The sequence below is a fragment of the Anser brachyrhynchus genome (assembly GCF_964034855.1).
Source record: "Anser brachyrhynchus genome assembly, chromosome: 1".
Taxonomy (NCBI): domain Eukaryota; kingdom Metazoa; phylum Chordata; class Aves; order Anseriformes; family Anatidae; genus Anser; species Anser brachyrhynchus.
In genome coordinates, this window is record NC_137694.1 from 61,245,378 (window position 1) to 61,270,177 (window position 24,800).

Consider the following 24,800-nt stretch of genomic DNA (forward strand, 5'->3'; position numbering starts at 1 on the left):
TCTTTGCACTCCAGAGCTGAGCAACTCCCGCACTTCCACTTGCGCAGACGTAGGGCTCTGGGGATCAGTCACAGTGCTGGTGACGGGACTGCCACAATCAGCATCTTCAAATAGACACTGAAGCAAAACTCTACATTGAGGACTTCTAGAGCAGGTTGGAAAACTCTAATCCTATTCATAACAGTGGGGAGAGACAGAAGAGGGGTAAAAATAAGAGCAGTTACTTTTCCTGAAGAACAGCATCAGAGCACCAAACTACTTGGAGGTGAGCGACCAGAACATGCAGGCATGTGCTTTTTTTTTTTTCTTTCTTCCAACGAGTATTGTGCTCAACTCGGAATTTACAGTTAGCTATAAAACACGAACACAATTACAAGGTTTCCCACTGTGTCCATTTAAACACAGCTACGTGTGGGTGTGGATTTGTGCTTAACGAAACAAGCCACTGGAGAGAAGGCACAGCAGCGCCAGCAGCCACATGGCAAGTTTAATTTCAAGGGAAGAACACCTGATGTCTACATGCCTATTAGTAAATAATTAAAAAACCAACCCACAGGTATATGTTCTGGCTTCTTTATTTAAGAACATTAAGCACACCGTTATAAGCATCTCTCTTAGGGGCATCTCACAAAACTTCTTACGGGATTGATGGGGAAGAGTGCCAAACCACGGCACGTGGGTCTGGTTGAAATGGCAGTCAGGGAGCAGCGAGGTTGTCACCCTGTGGGCAAGCACCACGCAGGGCACCGGCCTTCGCAGCAGCCGACCCAAAAGCAGCTGGTAGAGCTGCACCTACAACGAGGACGAACAGAAGCGTGCTCAGCAGAACCGTGCTGGGAAGAGCGACGTAAAGCACGCACATGAGTCACCCCAGATCAAGTCAGATTAAGTTTATTTATGAGATCATTTTGGACATTATCAGATTGAAAACCGTTCTCTGCCTGAGCACCTTGAGGAAATACACAGAACCCAAAACGCAGGATGACGATGACGACAACAACAACAACAAAACTCCCGAAGCCAGGGGAATGCCCGGCTAATTGACAGGGGCCTCAGAGCAGCGGCACACGTACAGGCAAGCTGCCGGGCAGCTCGTGCTTGCAGAGCTCGCAGCACATCTGACGCTTCTCCAGAGGGGACAGAACTGTTTACAGGAAGCCATTTGTTACAGGGGCCTGCCTCCCCGCCGCCCCCGGCGACGTCCCTTTCCCACCCCACCTTTCATCAGCAGCTTATCTAGCGCCCGGCCGGCCACAAAGCCCATCCAGGCTGGAATTTGAAACCGGAGAGTCTCAGACACCACGGCCGGGGCAAACGGTGCCACCATCAATTCTGGAACCAAATTTCAGGGAGTTTTGATTCTATTTGCACGGGGGCTAATGAGTAGCTTGGGATGTGAACGGCAGCCCCAGGGCATAATTCTGAGGACACGGTGAGAGATTCTCAGTCCGCTGCTCTAATTATACAGGCAAAATTGGAATAGGAATGAGAAGAGACAAGAACGGGATTTCAGGTCCCCTGTCAGATTAATGCCATCGTTTTCCCAAGCACTGAAATTCTGAGGATTAGTCAAAAATGCAAGAATCACCTCCACCAAGATAGAAAAAGATTCTAAAAAAAAAAGTGTAAAAATGAAGCAACCAAGTTTCCCAGTAAGCAAAGCTGTGCACAGAGCCACCACTGCAGAAGCAGCAATCACCGAGCAACCGTTCCGTACAGTAAGACCGTAAGGCACTAATAACGCTCCACTCGTTACAATCGTCACGTGACTAAAAATTGACATTCATAAATTAAAAAACAAATCACCGTACATTTTAAAAAGGCAACTTTTCCCATTAAAAAACGTTTCAGATTTTCAGTTCCAAGAATTTTTGCGCCCTCATCCCCCCCGTCCAGGCATTGCTGACTAGCTGGATCGAGTACTTGATCACAAGTTCTGCTGAAACATCCCAAGGCAAAAGCAGAAAACAATTTGTTGAGAAGTTATTCAGTGATCCCATTAACAGCACCAACAAATGTTAGAGGTGTCAGCCAGCTTCCCTGCTTACCGCATTACTGCAAAATGCTCAAATACTCCCATACTAAGTGCAGTCACATTTTCTGACCTCAGTTGCATCTATTTTCCTCTTCAAGACACAGCTCAGCTTCAAAACACTGGAGTCTGAGGTCGCCTATGCAGCCATAGGCAGGGGAACACGGGAGACAGCAGCACTTGCTTCTTGATACTGTTCCACAAGGAAGCTTCCGTCCCTGTCTGGAAGCCCATGTCTGAGAGCAGCCAGGTCCCTTAAACTCATTTAATTCAGTTCTGATTTTTCCCTTGCTGGAGATAAAAGCAGTTGCCTCATGAGAATGAAATCAGTGACACCAAATTCTTCAGTGTCACCAGATAATCCCATTTTGGTCAGTATTGATCAAAGTTCAAAAAACAAACTGGTAGTGAAAGTATTTGTGTCCCGTTACTGATCCCCAAAGCCATTCAAGGTTCCTTTAGAGGCAAAGGATCTGTTAAGGCTTTTTCTCAGAGATCACAGTAAAACATTATCCAAGTATTGCACACTATTTGTCTGCTTAAATATTCAAAAACAGAAATCTCATTTCCCAGAGATTAGTAGTAATATTAATAAAAAACGCTAAAAACAAATATGGAGTTAACCTCTCCATGCAAATCTACTGGAATATGAGAGTTATTGGGTAGGGATAGCAGAGGTCCATCTCTGCAGAGATTTAGCAACAGTATTTTTTAAACAATTGGACAGCACAAATTCCAAGTAGTTTTGCCTTTTCTAAAAGCTACATAGACTACCCATGAAATGCAGTGTATGCTTTCGCCAGCACAACAAAGCATCGAAATTCATTGCAAGACAGCCTCCCAATGTCAGTTTTAAACACCTGACCTTTGGCCAGGACATCCAGAAATAAATAAGAAAGGGTATAGCAGTGAGACCACCCAGCAGCAGGCCCCAGCGTGACTGCTGGCAGGGAAGAGTCTGGTAGGCTGGGACAACCCACCAGCCCCGGGGATTGTCTGGCTTAGATCAGCAGCTCCATGATGTGGACGGTCTCAGGACGGGTATTTGGTACTTCGATGTTGAGCTTGGAAAGGCAGGTCAATCACATCTCGCAGAGCTATTCTGAGTTCGTCCAAACCTGGAGGATGAAACAAACGAGTCTCCCAGAGATCTGATTAGCGTCCCCGCTGTCAGGCCCAGACAACCGTCCTCCCAGAGGCAAGCAGAAGTCACTCAGCCAGCATCCGCAGGCGCCGCTCATGCAGAAGCAATCTGATCTCCCTCACTATTAACGGTGAAATGAACAGGATTGTTGAACTCGTCTGTGGAAAGAAGCATATCCAGGACAATTAGCAAGCAGCAACCGCTGCCGCAACCATCCTGCACTCCAACAAACGTTCAAGGCCTTCAGAGAAAGATACGGACTAAAAGAAGTGACAACAGAGTGACACAGCAGACAAAATGTCTGAGATTGCAAAGAAGCTCCTGTGATTTCAGCTGTCATGATCTTTTCAGGAAGAAGCCGAGCTCTTCTCCTTCCCAGAGGCTTTCCTACTGGCCTCCCCTGCTAGTTACCAAGGTGGCTTTTTCCATTATCAGCAGAGACACTGAAACAATTCCTGCTGCTTCCGGCAGGGAAGAACAGGTGAATCGAACAGCGTTCACCACCCTAGCAAAGCTGAGGAGATCAGGGCCTGAACCATCCCCTCTCCTACTGGTATATCAGGCCAAGACACTTTAATTTTAGTTTCAGGATCTTCATCACTCCTTCCACTAACCTTCAGGGGCTGACAGACAAGCAGCTCTCGGAAAACATTAGGAATTACGTATCCTGGAGATGAATGAGGGAAGTCCTGCCTTGGAATTCAACCAGGTGGAGTGAACTTTCGGAAACGCATACAGGTATTTTTAGGCAAGTATTTTTGGATGTCTGCCAAAATCTCAGTTCCTGTTGAGCAATGTGCCTTTAAAGGATGTAAGAGGAACCCCGTTGATTTAGACACCCTGAGGCAAAGGCACACCACAGACCACTGATAACTGCACCAAAGCTTGCAGATACTACACAAACAGACTGCGTGCCTACGTCACAACGTTTAGGTTCTCACAAAAACTTTCTACTGCAAGTTGAACTTCAGCGAAAGAATAATAAAAAAAAGGATGTTTCTTACCATTAGAATAAAGAAATAGAAAACCCACATCCATCCTAGGTTCTCCTGGATCAAGGACACTAAATACTAAAAAGAAAGGGAAAAACATTACTCAAACTGGGAAGGTAAGCATGACTCTCAGACATTACTCTTTTGTTTTCTAGAATTTATGGGCTGTTAACACTCCATGAAGAGCTGATCACAAAACCTTCCAGCTGATCTTTTCCTGTCAGAACAGATGAGTCAGGACAGCAGCCTTTCTGAGCAAAGCCCACAGTCTCAAAGCAGAGGTACCATCCTGAAGCTTTACAGTAACTCGCAGCAGCACAGAGACAGAACTGAACTACAGCTTCAAGGGGTGACAAATTGACTCTGCTGAATACAAGGTTTTTGAGCAGAACACTGGGACATAAGTGGATATAAGTACTCTCAGAAGAACTAAAAGCTCTAGAATGGCTTACAAATTACACAGGACACATTTTCAAGAGCTGTGCAACCGCTAACTACTTAACCCTTCAGCGTAGGCAAGACACTTGAGACTGCAGTCCGTTCCGAACTGCATCCAGGTTCTACAAGCCTACACAGTCTATAAAAGAAAATGTATTCCCTATTAGCAGATTTATATTCAGCTGCTGTACAAGGGCTTCCCTTCTTCACTTCTGGGTACGTTAGCACAGAACAGGGACTGAATTTCCAACACGTTCACTGTGCGTTTGCTGTTATTCACACACCCCCGGAATGTCGTCATGGCTGTCTCTGCTGAAATAAACGCGAGGTTAGAATGGGAGGCGGGTGGGATTTTTCAGAACTGAAGGCCCAGTTTTTATGGTGACGGAAGTTTCAATGGTATGTGTGGGGGAAGAGAGAAGCACTGAAGACAATGTAGTAAGAAAAGTGAGCGTAGCAGCACACTGTAATATGGCCACGAGGCACTTGTAATTTTCCACGCTTAACAGATCTAAGTGGCATCTCTCTTATGAAAGAGACAGAACGATTGTACTCGTCAGGCAATAAATGACAAGAACAAATCCAAATCCCTTCAGAGAAAAATTCGTGTGCCTTGCCTAAGTCGTTGGTATTTTACCAGCACTAGAGGATGCCTGGAATAGAACTGGCTCTGATCCTCCTACTAAGTCCTCCCCTCCCAAAGCACCACTGTGTTCTTCCACATAGCTAACGCTTGTATTTGAGAAGTAAAAATGTCCCCAGTGGGCACACTGTCAGCTTCCTTTTCTGCAACAGTCTAGTCTTCAGGCCCCTGGCAGCATACTTGAAGGACTATCGCAGCAGGTGGTGCTGGATTTACAGGGTGCAAGAGACAACCACAAATAAAAAAGGGGAACCAAAAATAAGAGCAAATTCTAAGTCACTTTGTAAACACCATAACATTCATAATAGGCATTTTAATTTTAGTCAGTTATATAGGTAAACTTTTCTGTAAGCAAAGGTTTTGCCATTACCTTTGAGCAAAAATCCTAAACAAGTTTCAAAATATCTTATTTTTACTCTTTGTGAAGCTGACCTTGTCTTGCTTTTTTCAGTTCAGGATATGAATGTCTCAAACTCATTTGATTTATGAAATTGCTATAAGGTTAGCAGTAGGAATACTTAGCTTATTTGTTAGTTAAATTTCTTCCACTGGAAACATAAAACACATTCCCATGGTTGTTTCTTAAATAAATGCATACATACCTGCCACGCTCCACACAACTTTGGATTGAGGAGTGAACTAACCTCTCTAACCACAACAGACTCTCCGTCTCCTTCCCCACACCTCTGTTTCGCTTTGCAGCCTCACCTGGCCCACTGCAGCACCAATACTGCCAGTCCCATCCACAATTCCCGTGACCGTTGCCAGAGCCTCGCTGCTGCCTCTCACCAGGTCCTGACGCCCCAGGTCAGCAGAAATTGCAGAACTGATCATGTTGGAAGGGCCTCCAATGAAAAATCCTGAAATTGCCAAGATAACAGCTTTGGTGCAAAAGAAGCAAGGGGACGGATTCTCAGCAGAACGTCTTCAAAACACAGATTCTACCATGCACAGCTCAGGAAAAGGACTCGTTCTAGGGACAGTGCTCACGGACTAACTGCGGGTAGAAGCTTACCTTCCCAGCTGAAGAGCACAGTCCTGGCACACCGCGCATACCCAGAGTATGCGCACAGAAATTGCCAACAAGCTCATTTTCGTTCAGCAGCAAAAACAAGGTAATTAGATTTGGCACTGCAAGAGCAGTCAGGATGCACCAAACTGAATACAAAATACTACTTTTGAACAGCATGCGTATACAAACCCTCAACACGAAGCAGATACAGACACGTCCCTACTTTGGAGCAGTACAGCCCCACGCTATAGCCTCATTCTCCAAGGGCTGGTGGAGAGATGGAAGAAAAAAACCTCCACAGGACAGAGAGTTCTGAAATAGGAGTGTTTGGAAAGAAAGGCTCTATTCATGCAGGCTAATCTTAATTCCATAACACAACATCATACGTCTGTGAGCACAGCAAGCTTGTGACCTTTCACAGTACACAGGGCATTTGGGGCTCTGACAAACACCCTCAAATTTGAGCTGCAGCTCACAACTTTGCATGTACCTCATTCTCTGCTACAGGTGATGGTTCCTGTAGCACAGGTAGCAGCAATTAGCACACGTCCATGCCTCAGGCAGCAGGTCACTGCTAGGTATTTTGGCATAAATCCACCTTCCATTATATTGAGCCAAGGCAGACCCCTGTAGTTCCAGTCCATTATTCTATATAGTCTGTATTCTGTATCTCCCTTTGTTAGGCAGTTTTTCTACAGCTTTATTCCACAAGTAACATAAACTGGGCTTCAGATGGTAATCTTTCTGCAAAACTGGCAGAGATGACAGCACACAAATGCATTGCCACCACCTACACGTGGCGTTACTGATCCTTGTACAATGCACATATACACACACATCACGTACACACACATATAATGCCTACTGGCCTAACGGTGCCATTTTAGATAATACCTGTAATTGTCATGATCACAGCATTGATAGGTTTGTTGTTGGGAGAACCTGCAGGAGAAAGACCAGATAAGTATAAATAAAACACGAACTCCAGAATGCCATTTATTTAGGATCAGAAATAATTATGCACACATCCAGTTTCAATCACCTTTCCAGTTACCTACAAAGTAACAGTAGCTTCTACGTGACTAGACTTCTACAGAGATTAGTATTACTGCAAACACATTTAGAGACTGAAGGTCCAGAAGTTCCCTGACAGCACTTTACAATAGGAAAAGTCACCTCTGCCATTAAAAGTGCCCCATTTCATTATTAGGTTTGCCTGGCTCTGGGTTCCAGCCCCTGTTATGCCTTTTTCCATGACACAGAGCCTGCTCGTGTCAAGAGACAGAGGACTCTCCTTAAAAGGCCACTTGAACAGTAATAGAATCCTTTCTGAAGAAGTTAGACACAGACTCTCCCACCATAAAGTACTTCCCTCAGCGCTTGAACAGCCTCTCCCACCATTCTGAATTTTCCAAGGTCTTGTTTAAATTGCAGAGATTAGATTTGGAGGTAGCAATCCAGCAGCTGTCTAAGCAATGCTGAGCAAGAAGTAAAAAACCCTGCAAAATCCCGTATTCAAACTCCTCCTTACAAAACCATGCCTGGGTATCTGAGGGTTCTGCTTCCCTTTCCAGGAGCCATATTGTGTCCATGCAGCTGCTTTCCCCTCACAGTTCCTCCGTGCCTCTCAGGCGTTGTTTTCCCCAATACCTCTCTTCCAGGCATCATCAGAACTCCCTACTCACTGCCCCAGCGTCAGGCCACGCATGGTCAAGTTACCATGTGAGAGACAAGTTGCAGCCCTGTTCATATATTCTCAGCCCGTTATCACTCTTATGCACAGCACAGTATAAGCATAAAAACTCTTCCTAATTTGGCCAATGGAAATTTAATTATGACACCGCAATAACTCCGCATTGTACCTGGCTCAACAGCACTTCGTTTCGAGCCGAGCACAAGACACCTGGATCTCTGGCTGCTCTGCTATCTAGTACAAGCTTCAAACTTCCTCAGCAATAAAGCTATATTTGCTTCCAATTCACTTTTGACAGTAATGAGTTAGCACAAGAGCTGCCAAAACTCCACCAAACCCAACCCTTGCTATTTAATGATTACACCTCCCTGGCCTTACTCTGAGACCACCTGAGTAAGCCAGCATGCCTCTGAAAAGGCACACACCTCACAGTTCACGTCCAGCTCTGGACATGATTTCTGCCCACTGACCTCAAAGCGCTCTATAAAAGCTGTCCTGTATCACCACCTCATTTTAGAGGGAAACACACATGAGAGAAATGACATTGAAGTGAGCACTCTGGTACCGCTGGAGAATATGTCTCAAGATACAAAACTGCTACCCTTAGAAGAGCTTCATAGATGTCTCACAGAAACAAGACCTGCCTGCCCTACTCAGTCTACCTGACGGACTCCTTTCAATAATCAATAACCAAGAGCTGTATCTACTGTAACAGGCAGGAACTCTTCAATTTTACCACTTACAGAAGCGTAAGTGGTGAAGCCTAAGAGCTGCTGCCTCTTTGTAGCACATGTACTTCAGCACAGCTCTGTCCCCAGATTCTCCTTCCTCTTACTACAGAGGCATGCCTTCGATTTCCTGCTCTGCCAGTTGTGGTTTTGATACAATGACAATGCCAGAAATCTCACTGACACTGGAGGATTAGTACCATAACTCACCGGCGCAGGGCAATCCTACCGCTCAGAAAATTCTTTTCCACCTCATTAACCAGATAACAGATTTCTTTCTGTGCAGTGCCACACGCCAAGTAAAATACACCACAAGGCACCACCCTGATCCAGAAGCAGCTTCAAGACCAGAGAACAGTCCGAACAGGCTGTACCTTGGTTTTCTTTGAGAAGCACCAAATGAACCCCTGATTACTATACAACAAAAACATACTCACGGCTGTATCCAAAGAGAGAGCCTACAGCAAAGAGCAGGCTAATTGCTAGCACTGGGGCTCTCTTCTGTAGCACATCAGAAATCAAACCCTGGATAGTCCCACCTACAAAAAAAATAAATCATCATCAGGCTTAGGATGCTAACACCTTGAACATAGCTAAGTCATTTTACTGAGCCCAGTGGCCTCTTGCCTTCTCATTAAGGTAGTTTTCAGGACTGTCAAGAAAATCTACGTCTCCTGCCACCCTTACACCCCAGACACAGAGACAACTCTACACCTAAGTAGTCCAGACAGAACAGAGAAAACTACGCGTGCCACTTTCCCAGGAATTTATTACTTCTTCCCCCTCGTCTTGGCATGCAACTAGTCAGTGCTCCTGCTTTCCTTTTCCTTCCCCTGTAGGACCATCACAGCAACCACAACTCTGGATGTGAGCAAGCTTAACATTGTAGCTGCTTTCTTTAATAGAAAGTACAGGAAAAGGCAGTTCTTTTTCACAGGGAAAGCATTAAGCACACAGGGGGCTCACATTCCCTGCTGTCTCACCTACTTAGGGTAGGTGCAGAGCTAATTGCAACAAATTCTGATAGGTGATACAAATCACCTCATGCATCTCTGCTACCTCCACAGGAACCGCTCTGCTGGTAAAAACTAGAATGTTTGAGAAAGCATAATAAAAGAAAGGCCACAGAGACAGAAAAACTGACCCTGAAAAGACCAAAACAAGGATGTCTATTCTAGGAAAGCTAACTGGACTAGGTAATAAAGCAAGAAATTGAACACGGGAGTGTGGAAGCCTAATCACATATACAGTATGTTCTTTATGCTGGAGGAATAGGGGCAGATTTTGCAGCCAGCAGACACAAACGCAATTACATTTGATTTCACTAAAGATAACAGAGTTGTGTCCGCTCTATTGAGTTTTGTGCTGAGCCTGTTCTTAAAAATCAAGGACAGAAGGTATCGTGCAGAACCCAATAGTGCAGACCTCACCTCTCCCTCAAGGGTACCTGAGGGAAAGGAGGTAGCAAGCAGTTGAGACACCTTGTACGGGGCACTTCTCAGGAAGCCCTAGCAAGTAAAGAAAAATGCCTGCTGGGGGTAGTGTCTAAGAATGCCACGCTGTCCTTTAATCACATGTGAACTCTTTGGGGGACATTTTGCTATGCATTTTAGACCACGGCCCAGCAGCCACATACATAACTGGCCTTTTTATATATTCAGTAAACAGCTACAGCCCACTGAACGTGACTGCTCTGAGCTGCACTTGCTGTCTTGCATTTCCAAACGCTAGCAGGGCAGCTGCAGGAAGATGTCATTCACTTGCACACTCACCTACGATTCCTCCCACATCATACCAGATGGAGAGCTGGTCAGCTTCTGCTTCTTTCCATCCAAAGTTGCTACTGAGGTAGAAGGGCAGCCAGAAGAAGAAGGAGTAATTCACCAGTTTCAAGCACGCATAGGCCAAAGAATACTGGAACAAAGAGTGGGCCAGAAAACAGTTAGCACTTGAGAAACGCAAGCAGCATTTCTGCTTCTTCCCATAAAGCTCTACACCCAGCTGAAGCTTTCAGAGGGAAGTGCTTCTGCATTTCATTTAAGAAGGCAGCATTATGAAAGCTTAATGCTGAACATCAAAGGGAACCCGGGAATACAGAAATCACTGTCAAGAAGGTTATTTTCTTTTCACTGAGTGCAATGGGTTAAAATGCTTCCCATGCAATCTTGAGAGGAACTGACACCAGGCTTCAAAAATAAAAACCAAAAACCACATAACAAGAAATTTAATTCACTTTCTGAAGAGAAGGGAGCCAACCATATGACATGAAACAAGCCTGAGATTTAGTCATCTGTGCATCACACTGAACAAAGTTACGTGAAGCAGTTTCTCTGCTGCTGCCTTTTGTCGTTCAGAAGGCTCACCTGCTTACAGCACCAGAAGAGAGAAAGCTTCATTCATGACCTCCAGGTAAGTATTCCAGGACACAAGAGCACAAGGTGAAAGGTTTGGCCAAAGCTAAGCACATGCCTCCAAACACAACAGCTGAGACAACCCCCTGCCTCTGCCTGCTCCTTAGCTAGCAGATCTCCTTCTTTAGAGCCTTCCAACAGTTCCTTCTCTGGAATCGCTGGCCCAGCATGCGGCAGGATGAGGCACACTACTGCAGTAATGCCTCCTGATTAACTCTTCAAATATGGGTTCCTTAAAGTGCTGTGCCAGTGTTTAATGAGTTAATGAAACAATACCCTGCTAGGACCACAGCTTTTGAGGCTGTATGTATACACAAGCAGTTGTCCTTGAATTTTAAAAAGCAGAATATTTTGATATATCAAACACCACAAATTCAGCTCTTCTGAAATTCTTCTAATAAATACATCATTTTTGCTGTATTTTCAATGCTTTTCCACTTTTAGAGGAAACAAACTAACCTTCATCACATATGTAATGCGTAGGATTGGCAGAGTTCTCCTGCCTCTGGGTGTGAAGATTTGCACTGTACAAAGCAATATTTATTACAACATGCTTAGAAACTGTCAGCCAGATTGTCTGACCAATTAAACACTGAATTGCTAGAGGCCCAAGGGAAAGCTGTCTACACTGAAACTTTTCCAACCATATCACTCAGCAGAAGAGAGCAACTACAGAAAAATAAGTCAAATGAAATCTTTGTAGACTTGCGACAGAGCTTTGGAGGTTCTCTCAGCGTTTGGCTTCGCACTCGCTGATTTGACAGCACTCCGGCTTGCCTGGTCACTGATCTGACATCAGATAAAACTCACAGGCTCAGAGGTGTTCACATTGCTGTGTTAGTACACAGAAGATGCCCTCAAAATCCCAAGTATAGAAGCAGCAACACCAGTTGTACAGTACCTCCTTATATTCTGGCCAACGAAAAAAGCCACACCAACTGAGGCAGCCTCGACCACTGCTTAGAAACTTAAGGTTCTTTGTATAGCATCCCATTCTTAGCACCACCAAAACCAAGGCATAGTTGATACAGCATTTAGCTATATTAGGCAAGAACTCAAGATGGCTATGTTTTATTTTGCCATCCCTCCACCAAGGCCTTAACAACAGAATTGTAGTTGTTCAGCACACTTGGTGATGACAATTTACCCAATCCTTTCTAGATTTTGCATTGCCTTAATCACAACAACCAGCTGCTTAACCCATTATCCAACACGACCGTCCATTCAGTAGTTCTGCTTCACGATCAAATCCCAGCAGTTCACACTGTACTAAACCAGCCCTCCTGTCCCTTTTCTTATACTGGCTCCAGTATTCAGAGGGCATATAGTCCACTTGCGCAGAAAACTAACAGTATTTTTTAATGGTAGATTAATTTTTCTACTGGATCAAATCCACAAACTGGGCAACACTGTCAATGCAGAAGTACAAGTTCTCACACAGGGGACAGGATGAGGATATGGGGAAATTGCATCACCAGGCCTTGTTTCCAGTTGTATTTTAAAAACACCCACTTTGTCACGCTACATTATGTCGATTAAGGCTTTTCAGGCCAGATTTCTGCTCTAAAGTAACTAAAAAGCACACCCAAATATCAGTGCTACAGAGTTTGGTGCGATGCTCTTCTAACAGTAAGAATCTGTTTTCTTGGGTTAGTGCAGCTGCCTCACCAAGAAAGCATCCCACAACCACTGCCTTTGCTCATGGACTCCCTTCTAAAGTCAGTAGCAAAAAGGGCAGGATCTGCTGCCCTGGTTGGCTCATTGCATGCACTGAAGGAAGCAGGAGACCCACGGGAAGAAAAACATGCAACCACATACCAGGACATTATTATAATGCATATGCACAAAGATAACTGCCCCAAACCCAAGGTTTTAGCAGCGTAAGTCAAATGTTGATAACTAAAACACACGGTCAACATGTTAACAATCACGTCAACAAATGCTGACAACACAAAAAGTCAGGATTAAATTTAACAACATAAAAAGTCAGATCCCACTCAAGAATCTGGTCCTCACCAGTATTACACCTGGAAGGCAACAAGCCTGGAAAAAGCCAATGGCCTTTGGCTGGCTGTCGGTGTCAGCTGCTTGAATGGAGTAGTTGCGGTCATCATCATCCACATCGTCATCACCCATTAGAGGTCTGTTGGCATCTTCCTCGACACTGCCTTCTTCGTCTGCTCCAAGCTCAGGAAGGCCTAAGATACACAGGGGATACGCAACAGGGACAAGGGACCGCAGACTGCTCACCCTCTCCCCACTCTAAAGCTACGCCCGCTTCTTGTAAGCGATTCTCACTTCTAGCAGTTCCCTTGCTCTCCCATACCTCCATCCTCTGGCTTAGAAACTCTTCTAGATGTGTTCTGTAGCGCCGCCAGGTTCTACCCTTTATCTTCTAACGCTCTTGAAAGTATTCTGTCTGATCCTGGCGCCGGCTTTGTCTGTTCTCAATGTCTGGCCATTAGTTGGAAGACAACACATTAGTGCATTTCCCCCGTTATTTAGTTGCTGGGACCCTTCAGCCTGGCTCCAGGCTACCACCTCCCTTGCGTGTGGAAGCAGAGCGTGCCGCCAGCCGCTCAGACAGCTGCTGCCTGGAACGAAGGCCTAGGGACTGCACTGAGCTTTCTGGGCTGCTGAGCATTCATACGCACACTCTTTATGGTGGTGTTAGTGCTACCAACTTCACAGCCTTTGCAGGCACCTGGGAAACCTCCTCCACGGCCCTGTCAAAGCCTGAATGTTCTTTTGTTCTCCTGTTACACACAAGCCACCGCCTCTTCAGAGAAGGACCATGTTCTGCCTGAGAGCTGTTTAACTGGCTACTGGGAACCTGCACACGAAAAGCACTTTCCCTTCCTACTACTGAGCTAAGGCCTGCCACAGGTTTTTCCTGCAACAGCCAGTTATTAGTTTGCTCACTGTTTCTTAAAAAAAAATTAAAAATACTGATTTTCCAGGTGAAGGAAAACTGAGAACTAGGCACATCCTAATAGAAGCATTACAGCCAGGCTGTTTCATCTTGCTTTGAAAAAATACCCAGACTCTACATAGATGATGCACAACGGCATTTAGAGTGATCTTGGTAAGGAGAGCATTTGCTGCATTAAATACACTAAAGTGGAACACCATTTCGTAAGAATCCTGAGGATTAGTACTGTCAGAACAAGCAGCACTCTTTGTACTACATGGAAAGCTGCAAATCTGCTTTCCATGAAGGGACTGAAGTGCTGCAGCCCCCTTCTACTTACCCACTTCCTTTGGTGAAGTCAGGAGCCCAAAGAAGACAATGACTCCTCCAGCAAACTGGACTGAGGCAGTCACCAAGAAAGCATACTGCAGATAAATAAGTAAAAGATTATTTTTAAAAGGCTTTCAGTCACATGGGCTTCCTTGATCAACGAGGATCTCTCTATATTCCAACCTTGTCAGAGACTAAATACAGTTAGAAAAACCCAGACTATATCCATAAAACTTGGAAACAAATGACCTCTGCATCTCCTCAAAAGACTTGGTTCTAGCTAGGCTGAAAGACCACATGGACAAAGCTGTTTTAGTTTCCTGAGGTGTCAGCAGTGATGAAGGAGCTCACCCAACACAACCACAGATCCAACTACCCTGGAAGGGACTGCTCAAAAGCATGGTCAAACACCAAATTCAGACCAGGTTGCTCAGAGATCTGTTCAACCAGGTCCTGAAACCCTCCAAAAGCAGATTCTCCAGGCTTCGGGCCCCTGTTCCAGTCCTTAAGTAACTTCACAGTGAAATATTTTTCCAAACATCCAGCTGAAAACTTCCCTGATTCACCTTGTACAGTGTTTTTTGCTCTCTCACCCTGCAACCCAGAAGAGTCTGGCTGTGATTTCTCATCAGCCTTCACATAGGCACTGGAAGGCTACTACTTGGTACCCCCTAAGCCTCCTCTTCTCCATCCTGAACAAGCTCAGCCCTGTTTGTCTGTCCTCGTAGGTCATGTGCCCCAACATGCAAAGGTTCACAAACATTCCCTGTATTCAACTGCCTGCTGCCTGCACTACAGCGACATAAACCATGCCTGGCCTCTTCCCAGCCATACACTATGTCTCCATGTCTGTCGAAACCTCACCACTACTCAGCAGCAGTGAATTCAGTTTAATGAGAACCTGTGATGGATGAAGAGCATTTTGAGCCACCCAAAACAGAAGAGGGTACACGACAGCATTAGGGCTCCTCAAAAATATCAGTCATGTTTGCAGAGAAGTCTCAGGTTCATTCCGCCTAAGTCTGAAGGGTCAGGAAAGGAATACCCCTTCTATTCTGCCTGCTGCTTCCTACCACAGAATTTCAGAAAATGAAACTGGACACTCAGATAAGAAGAAAAATATTTCTATTATCTTTCAGAGACAAGATAAGAAACTAGTCTCTGCATAACCCAGACATGCAGCCTTAGCTAGAAGCCAGACAGCAATACCTACCTCATAGCCATATTTGAGAACACAGGAGGCAAGGAATGCCCCAAGGATATTTCCCACAGATGCACAGGCACTCCAGAGTCCAAACACAAAGCCTCTCCTGCAGAAACAGAAGAGAATTTGGAAGGGAGGATGCAGGGAGAGGTGACATCAGGAGCTAGACAGACATATAACATTAGAATGAACTTCAATTTACCTATAAAGTTACAACAGAGTAACTTGGGGGTACCAAATCAATAAGCAAGAAATGTTCTATCCTGAACCACTTGCATTACAGCAGAAGCAAGCTGGCAATATCAGGATTACAAGCCATGACTATAGCTCATCTGCAATATCCCCAAGCGACAGGCTCAAAACTGCAGTAAAAGTTAGTTTCCATTTGGTCTCCTTAGCAGTAAGTGGTCAGAAACAGGTTTTCCAGAGGCAGAACAATTTGAATTCAGCCACTCTGCACTACAAAACTTCCCAAGTTTGACCCTGTGCCTTTAGCACACACAACTGTGTTCACACCAAACTGTTCCATGGCTCCAGAAGAAAAGAGAGAATGGTAACTAGAAAGGCATGTCTCATCCCACATTGCTTTAATTCTGACCTAACAGTTGACAAAATAGAGTTGTGCCTTTTTTATTTGAGACTTTCAGCACAGCCTGTACTCAGCGAGTCAGAGAAGTGAGTCACTAAAGAAAACTCAACTTACCCAGCTTTTCCAAACCAGTTGCCCATGACAGCAACCACGCAAGGCCAACCGGTGGACTGCAGCAAGCCATTCACAATCCAGAGACAGCAGTAGAACCACTTGTTGTAGAAATGCAACCATTCTGTGAGCGTGCCAAAGAAGAATACCTAGAGAGGAATTAAAAACAAACAAACCCACAACCACACACACACACAAAAAAGAAACCATGAGACTACTGCTAGAAGCCAGGAGCGAGGTGTTAAAGAAGTAATAATATTTCAGGGAGAAGGTCCCCCGCAGGGGCCAGGCCAGAGCTAGGCCTGGTATTGTTTGAGGAATGGCTCAGAGCTAACAGCACCCTCTGCTGAGCCACCGCAGCACTAACTCCAGAGCCCAAACAACTCGTGAGATACACGCACTAGCAGGGCGCTTCCACTCCCAAAGACTTATTTTTGTAAACAGCAGTCCTAATCGGAGAGCAGAAGCAAGGCAAATACTTGTAGGAACAACACTAAAAATACAGTAGCCTCGTGATTTGTTACTCTACTGACATGTGAATCCACAAGGCTCCGTGCAAACACAGAACCCTCAGTAGTTCTTTATCTCAGCAAAAATTAACATAAATACTACAGCTAGATTTCAAATTACTGCAAGTCCAAATGTAACCCAGTCCAAATAAACACCCTTTGTGGCATACCGTGCCTGATGCATGTCTGTGGTCACACGTTTGCAGAATGCAATAGGCCATAGAGGGGTTTGTAGCCGATGGCTAAATCAAAAGCACTCCACACACTTTACCACTACTTCAGCAACCAGAAAGCCACAACGAGATAAGACTGATTCATGCGGATCCGCAGCGGCTTGAACCTGAAGTATGCTTTTGTTTTAGGCAGACATACTTTTTTGACATATGCCCTCCTGCCAATTACAAAACAGGCAGATGAACGCTTAGTATTGTTAGCATGCCCTTTAAAGAAGGGAGCAAAAATTGCATCTGGAGGCAAAAAACTTGATGACAGCATACGTGGGCTTGGAGAACAGCTGCAACACCAGGCAGTCCCAAAATGTCCAAATACACCCGATCTCACACAAAAGCTATTCATCAAGTCTCTAGACAGTGCCTCAAACTTCGGAATTTCCTTCTGACACACCACCCATAAATAGGTATTTCAGGAAGAGCTGAGTCATCTCACGTAGCCTTATGCTTGATACAATGAAGTAAGTGCAGCCAGGACAGAGTTTTACGCTGAGACTTTGAGACCACTGAGCTACAGCTACAGTTCACGGCAAGATTCACACAGAAATAGAGCCTCTGCTCCTAAATTAGAACCCTGCCCTTAAATCCTGACAGAGATGTTTCTAAATCACACTAGTGTGTTCCAACTTACCACCAGAGCAGATGAACACATGCCAAAAGACAAAACCCAGCGTAAGTTCAGGCGATCCCCAACAATGCCACTGACAAAGAGACCCTAAGAACAAAACACAGCATGAAGTAAAGCCACAAAACATACATCCATGGCCTGCAAGAATTAAAATGAAGTAGAAGCTGACCCAAATGCTACTATACCAACTCACTGTTTGTTTTTAACCACTTCTGCCACCAAAAAATCCCTGCTTTTTCTAAGTTGTTCACTAAATTTCTTACCTTTAAAAATTTCAACTGAGAGTTCTTGGAGAAACAGAACTGCCTTTCCCACCCACCGATGGCAGGGGTGTGAGAAAGTTTGAATTGACGGCGTAACTCTTGCATTTGTTAACAAGCATGTTCACATGGGACACAAGCATGGACAGAATGGACAGAACGAAAGGAAAAAAATCTGAACTAAGCTTTTTAACTGCATTAGTTAGAGCTAAGTGAGCCCAAGAAGATCCTGCTAATCTGCTCCAAATGCAGATGCAATGGTCCCCATCAAATTTAACCAAAGCCTGGCAGCTTTGGGTTAGTTTTACTCACCACAGCATAGGAGAACAAAAAGATAGTGTCCAGTGTTCCCAAGAAGAGAGTTGCTTCTTCTGCACTTGGAAATAAACGGCTGCTGTTCCAGAGCTACAGAGAGAAAATTGTAACAAGTAAGTAAACAAGTAAAAGCAGGGCTGGTGGTATTATTTTTCGATACAAACTGCAACTCCAAAGCAGAAGAGCATCTGGCCCCAGCAACCTTCTATTCCTCCAACACTTCAGTTACCAAATCAAGAACAATTCTAATGTTATGTACTACAGAAGATGCCCAGTGCCACTTTGTTTCACTTTCAAAGGACAAGCTAGCAAGCCATGTGAGAAATGCTAGTCCTACCTGGATCAAGACAAGCGACACGGCAATGCAAACCCTACTTCTAACAAGCATGCACCAGCTAGACAGCTTCTTACACAGAAACACTGATGAGTATCTTAATGAATAATACAATAAAGGCACATTCTGTTTTATGTGCAATGTCTCTTCTGTAGTTATCTTACTGTCTTCACTAAATGAATAATTCCCTTATAATATTTGTGGCAGCAACCATAATAAGAAATGACAGACCACAAACTGAAAAGAAAGAGCACAAGAGGAACAAGGGGAAGAAATAGACTGGTTGGAAACTATTTACAATTAATCCCAGTCACTAATTCTGTTATTTTTGTGCTTGCCCTCAGTTTCATTTTATTTGCAATATGATCAAAAAAGGGAAAAGACTCGATTGTCCCCAGAACAAGACTAGTGGAAAATAGCAAGCTTTGAGGACGACTTGAAGAATGAATAACACTAATTAGGACAAAGTTTTCCTCCCTCCCCACTGTACCCCCATTAAAAAACAAACAAACAAACAAACACACAAGCAAACAATCCAAACCTGACCAATGAATGCATCTAACGCAACTATCGTCAGTTTTAGCTTGATTCTCCCTCTCCAGGAGAGCATCCTGTACAGACAACACTAATTACACATCTTAAAGAGATTTCATTTTGGTAAAGCCTATCAACACAGCTGCTGCGTAAGTCTCATGTGTCAAAGAGAACTAATAAAGCCCTTGAGAAGTATTTGTTGCCACTTGAAGCCACCAATACCTCCTTATATACCGTTAGCTTTCAACTTTTAACCACAGTTTATCCCTGGAGTTCCAGAAGCTATTAAGAGTCTTAGAAAGATAGGAGAATCAAATCTCTTGCTATTAGACTTAAATTCATTACACAACCTCCAGACGACTTAGAAATCTTTAAAGGCTGAGGAGTACAGATCTAAGTTGTTCCTCTAACAAAAACATACCAGGGTCGACTCATGAAGCAATTGCAAAACATTTTTAAACAATTATTTTTAAGTATAAAAATAAAGAACAACTGTACTTAAAAAGATGTATCAAAGTTCAAAATTGACAGCATGTTCATGTTGTTAGTCTGGTCCGACAGCCTATCAAAACGCACTTTACTGTTAAATGAGGTAACCTAAATTGACGCCAAAAGGAAAGGAGGGCCATTTTGGCCATTTTTTCCTTGAACGGACACATACACTTAAAATCCAGCAAAAAATTAGATCATCTATACAACATGAAGATCACAACAGCTTCCAAAGCATTCTAGTTGTTTGGATGTCAGTTAAGGAACTAAATAGAAACATCACATAGTTTGTTTTAGCATCCCGGAGAGGTTCATTCTCTTTTGCCATACTATGAAGTCCAGGCCCAACTTACTATTTTCACTAGTCACAAAAAGTCAGCATTTATTCCTCGGCCAAACGTTCAATTAACTGGGGGTTTGTAATGCAGATGAAGCTGACCTGGAACTCCCTGTCGCTTCTCAAAAGCACCAGGACAGGCCACTGCTAAAGACAAGCATACTCCTAAAAGGACTACAGGTACGAGCTAGTGGGTAGTTCCTGCGTTCCCATTTGTGAGGTGCAAGCAGTACACGGCTTCCTTTTCTGCACGCAAACGCTGCCAAAACTCCCACAGCTTTCACCGAAGCTAGGATTTTAGAGACATCAGGTACTGGATGTTCAGAGTTTTGGAAAATAATACCTTTTAGATACAAGAAAAAACGGCATTTATGATAAGCAGCCAGTACTTCCCAGAGAGCCGCCTTCTCTCCTACACTGACTACCCCTTTAACAGGGCAGCAGCCCCCCCCCCACCAGAAAGCCACAGCCAGGATGTTAAGAGCGCTGTAACCCCATTCACTGCTCACTTATTGCTGCCAACACTTCAGAGGTAGGACCCCTCTTTCCCCCTCCCTCACCTCCTCCCTTCTGATTCCTACAGAGACTTTCTTGTGGTCCCCATTTCCATCAGAACACCAATTTCTTGGCAAGTTTCTCTCTGGGGACCACCAGGGAAGATGTCACCGTCAGCTGACGATCCAGAAAACAACAATTCAGACACCAAGCTCCCACTCACGTTCAGAGAAGTGTCTCTCACATGAATAAATAAAAGGGCCTCTTCAGCACCTCGATCTGAGCACGCTGGAAGTTACCCATCTTTCTTGGCACCTGACAGCCCCTCATATCCTTACCTCATATGGTCGGAGCTCAAGGGCTGTGCTGTTTAGGCAGGAGGGCGTCCATTGGCTCGAAATGCTGACTTTGACATTACTGAATGTCTTCCTGGAAGCATGGAGCAAGGAGTAGCTGCCAGAAGAAACACACGCACAGTTTGGCCAAATCTCCGTAGGTCAAGTGGGAAAGGGTGAGACTCAAAATTCAGATACAGGCTGTCTAAGCAGGCAGTGAGCAGCAGAGGACTGACAGGTTTGGAGATAGTTGTTAGTAAGAGAACCCCCAAAATTACGGGGGGACACACTGATTTTAGTGGGGAGGTGTGAAACAGGGTCTGGACTGGAAAGGGGTTCCTCTCTTCTTTTCAAAAGAGAAGATAACTGTGCAACAATTAGGAAAAAAATAATAAAGAGAGAAAAGAATACATTCATCTTGGTAACCACCATTACAAGTGCTCTCCCAACGACAGGTCAAGCACCAGTGGCAGTATTGCTGTGAAGATCAAAGATACCAACGAAGCAGTTTCTATAGAGAAGCAGCACGTTTTTCCAGCTGTTGTCAGTAGGTGTAGCAAACAAGCTTTCCACACAAATCTAGGTGACCCTCAGGTCCGAAGCAGAGAAATCCCTGTTCTAGAGGCCTGCCCCCTGCAAACAGCACTTAAAGAAGATGAGAGGACCCCAGAAATAACAACAGAGCATTCCTTCAGTCAGATCAGGCATTAAATGTATTCCGAGCAACAGGATTTGCTTCCTGCCCCCTTTCAGCACGCCCCTCCCCATGCCCAGCCGCCTCCACCCTTCTGCAAAGGACCATTGTCTGCGTGGCACGGTCAGTGTTGCCTTTGGGGTGAGCTCTGTTTGTGGCTGGACTCCCCAGAGGCACAGCACACATCGCTCCGCTACTGCAGTACTCCCTGACCAGTTGTCACTAGCTTTTGAGTTTGTTTTCAAGGCTCAGAGACACCCTCATTCTCCTTCCTTGGACGTGCTCTGTACCTCCCCAAATTGGGTGAGATGAACCCCCCCCTCCGTGCAGAAAGGTGCTCAGCCTACCTGAAGAAGGTGAGCAGGAAGACAGCAATGTGGTGGTGAGTGCAGTGGGACACCAGGCCCCTGTTTGCGGGCTGCCTCCGCGAGCTTCCAGGCAAAGCCATGCTCCAACCCTGCTCCTGTCCTGGGCCACAAAGGTCGGATGGTGCTTAGGTCATTTTCCTTCTCACTTAAATAGAAGAAGGTGGGAAGGGAGAAAAGAAGAAAGCAGGACAATTAAAGCACAAGTACAAAACACAGTGCTGCTCTCCAAACAGCTGGAAGTTAGTAAGAATGACTCTGTGACGTTTCTTCCCGATTGGGCTCACGTTTCTACTCATCTCATCAGCAGTGCCTTCCTTGACATCTTACATGCCCAGAAATGCTTTTTGCTCTCATTCTCCATGTACCCCCATGGTTATCCTCCAACCCGCTTCTTTTTTGTCCTCCTCCTAGCAGATTCTCCTTCAGTGCCCATCACCAAAGGAGTTCCCCCAGATCTACCAGCTTTACCCGTTCCCATGCCAACAACCATTCAGCACCATTTGCACACGCGGTACACTACAGAGTTGTCATAAATAAGCTAACTTTCCACTGGCACCTGTCATGCTGTAGACCGGTGAGTTTAAGTCAAGAAAGCAGCATTTGGTTACTGGTTGAAAAATGGTTTTGGATCTAACTGCGTCCTAAAGATGTTGCTGAGAGAATACACCCAAGGGTGGACTTGCACAGCTAGAAAAGGGAAGTAGCTGTGAGGACAGTGCCAAAATCCAATAGCTAGACGCCCTGCTCGTTCATTCTCAAGCCCTCCGTTGTAGCTCCGTCTGTCACTAACTCATGGCAAGTCATACTTCATTGCCCCTACCTGTAAGGCATGGGTGACATCTGCCCAAACGTCCAGATACCAGACACCACCATCATTAAGGCTATGATACACCACGCCGTTTCGTAGTACTGGCTCAGGCCGTGCTAATCCCACTCCCTCAGATGTGCTGGCACACTTTGCTTCTGCAAACAGTCAGGGAAATGACCCAGCTGGGCAGCGAGGTGCTGAATGTCTCTCCACGCCTCCCTTTTGTTTCCTGGGCAGGGAGCTTTTCGGTTGGACTTCCCTGCAGCAGCTCACAAAGCAGCTGCACAAACACTTGCGCCCGTGCAACTAAGCGAGCAGAGCAGGGGAAGACACGCTACGTACCGGTGCCGCTGCTGACGGCAGGGCTCGATGCAGCTCACACCAGTGGCCGACAAGTCAGTCGGGGGGAGCTGCGTTTCAGGAGGACACTCCAACACCTCACGCATGCTGCCCGCTGAGGAGAGGCAAAGAAATCCACCACCCCTGTTCCAAAGGGTCACAGCAGAAAAGCCCATATTCCACACAGACCTGCTGCTCTTCCCTTTAATAACCTGTAAAGGTTTCCCCCAGCCAGCTTCCACCACCAGCCCTCCTTCCTTGTTCTCTCAATGACGACGTGCGCCTGCCCACTGGATGCCAGGATCTATTAGCCCTCACCAAAACTGAGGCTAGGTCTCCAACAGAGCATACGGCATGGAGACCCCCTGAGTAACAGGGACTCAGCTACTACATCTTGGAGACACCGGCACACAGATTTACCGGACCCAGCACAAAAACTGAGTGGCTCTGCTCAGGGGAAAGCAGCACCTGCAGTTGGAGCTGTGGCACGGCGAGGCCAGCCCTGCGAACAGCCTGCAGACTGCACGGGCTGGCGGTCAGAGGCAAGAGCTGCTTTTCCTTCCCTGTTTCTTCTTCCCCCCCGACCACGCAATGGCAGATAACAGAGGTCTCCGGAGGAAAGCACAACACCGCAACTTGTGCAACGCCGAGGGAAAAGTTCCTTCCTCGTGTAATCAGTTTACAGCCCGAAGCACGAGATTTACTACTCGCTTCATGTCACCATATGCAAATATAGCTCTTATTTGTCCAAGATACCCGGCTTTTTTTAAAGCCAAGTCCCGGATTTGACCTTAAAGCCACGTATATTTTTACAGACCCTACTGTTGCAATAGCCATTCCTCAGAGCTTCTCAGCCTCAGCCAGCTTTCTCAAAGACGGCCTTCTGGCACACGATGATGTTTTTCACTCGTTTACAGACAAATTCTGGTTTCTCTTCTCTCCTTTCTTCGTGCTGCCTTTTCCCCGGGCCGAAGGGCCAGCCAGCGAGGAGGCTGTCCTCGCAGCCCTGAGAACACCACGTTCATTCGTACCGCAGGGGGAGAAAAAACCAAGGGGCAGGGCAAGCCCCAGAAATCAAAGCAGCGAGGCACAAACCTTTAAGAAAGGAGGAGGGCCGCGTTCAGGGTGTCAGGCTGCCCTGCCTGCTCGCTCACGCTGCTTGCCCTCAGCTAATGGCTCTTCTGAAGAAGCTTTTGCTGAGCTTTCGGCAGTCCCTCCGCTTTAGGTCAAAATAAGCCCCCTTAAGCTCAAAACAAACTTCCTTAACGCCACCCTGCCGCCCCACAGAGCGGGCACGGAAGACCGCAACCAACATTCCCGGGGCTGCCAAGGCACAAAGCGAGCAAACGGAAATATTTATTTAAAAAAAAAAAAAAAAAAAAAAGCCAAAAAGCCTCCTTTCCAAACGGGGAGGGGGGGAAGAAAGGCGCCCGGAGAAGCCGCGGCCCCGGGGCTGTGGTCGGGAGGGGAGCGGGGGGGCCCCGCTCGGCGGGGCGGGCCGGGGGGCGCTGAGGGACCCGACCCCGAGTCCCGGTCCCGGTCCCGGTCCCCCGGGGCCGCCCCCGCCTCGCCTCGCCTCACCCGGGGCTCCCCCCGCCCCCCGCGGAGGCAGCCCGCTACCTAAGAACAGCGACCATAAAGAAATCAAAACCCACCCAGCCCCACGTACCGAGCCCCGCCGCCAGGCCGGCCCTCAGGAAGTCCCGGGGAGGCGGCGGCTCTTCCGGAGGCAGGGGCCGGCGGGCACGGCGGGACTTGTAGTCCTGCTCCTGCACCGGCACCGCCGCCGGCACCGGCCCCTCAGCGCCCCGGGATCCTCGGCGGGCGGCAGGGCGGGACGCGGCGGCGGCTGAGGGGAGCCGAGGGCGGCTGGTCCGGCAGGGGCCG

General features: G+C 46.2%; 1 protein-coding gene across 4 annotated transcripts; it reads right to left on the minus strand.

Moving 5' to 3' along the window:
• Positions 1 to 875: 875 nt before the first annotated feature.
• Positions 876 to 24,761, minus strand: SLC37A3 (solute carrier family 37 member 3). 4 transcript variants are annotated; one of them, XM_080589430.1, is made up of 15 exons: positions 24,583 to 24,761; positions 21,746 to 21,911; positions 20,708 to 20,822; positions 18,178 to 18,270; positions 17,609 to 17,692; positions 16,242 to 16,387; positions 15,548 to 15,644; positions 14,345 to 14,429; positions 13,110 to 13,291; positions 10,455 to 10,596; positions 9,120 to 9,221; positions 7,156 to 7,203; positions 5,958 to 6,109; positions 4,181 to 4,246; positions 876 to 3,334 (listed from the first exon to the last, which is right to left on the minus strand). In XM_080589430.1, the coding sequence occupies exons 2-15, from the start codon at positions 21,844 to 21,846 to the stop codon at positions 3,242 to 3,244; spliced, it is 1,506 nt and encodes a 501-aa protein (XP_080445556.1). In that variant the 5' UTR covers positions 21,847 to 21,911; positions 24,583 to 24,761; the 3' UTR covers positions 876 to 3,241. The 4 variants fall into 4 exon arrangements, with proteins under 4 accessions (XP_080445556.1, XP_080445559.1, XP_080445558.1 ...); XM_080589433.1 differs by having other exon boundaries at positions 24,569 to 24,761; XM_080589432.1 differs by lacking the exon at positions 24,583 to 24,761 and adding an exon at positions 24,009 to 24,542.
• Between the last annotated feature and the right edge of the window lie 39 nt (positions 24,762 to 24,800).

Bases quoted from the DNA above. Each gene is read 5' to 3' on its own strand.
- SLC37A3 (XM_080589430.1), bottom strand. From the start codon at position 21,846: ATGGCTTTGCCTGGAAGCTCGCGGAGGCAGCCCGCAAACAGGGGCCTG. The intron at 16,388-17,608 runs GTAAGTTGGAAC...ATTCCTCTCTAG, and splicing joins TGTGTTCATCTGCTCTGGTG to GTATTCTTCTTTGGCACGCT. The intron at 7,204-9,119 runs GTGAGTATGTTT...TTTCTCCTGCAG, and splicing joins CTCTCTCTTTGGATACAGCC to GTTCTCCCAACAACAAACCT.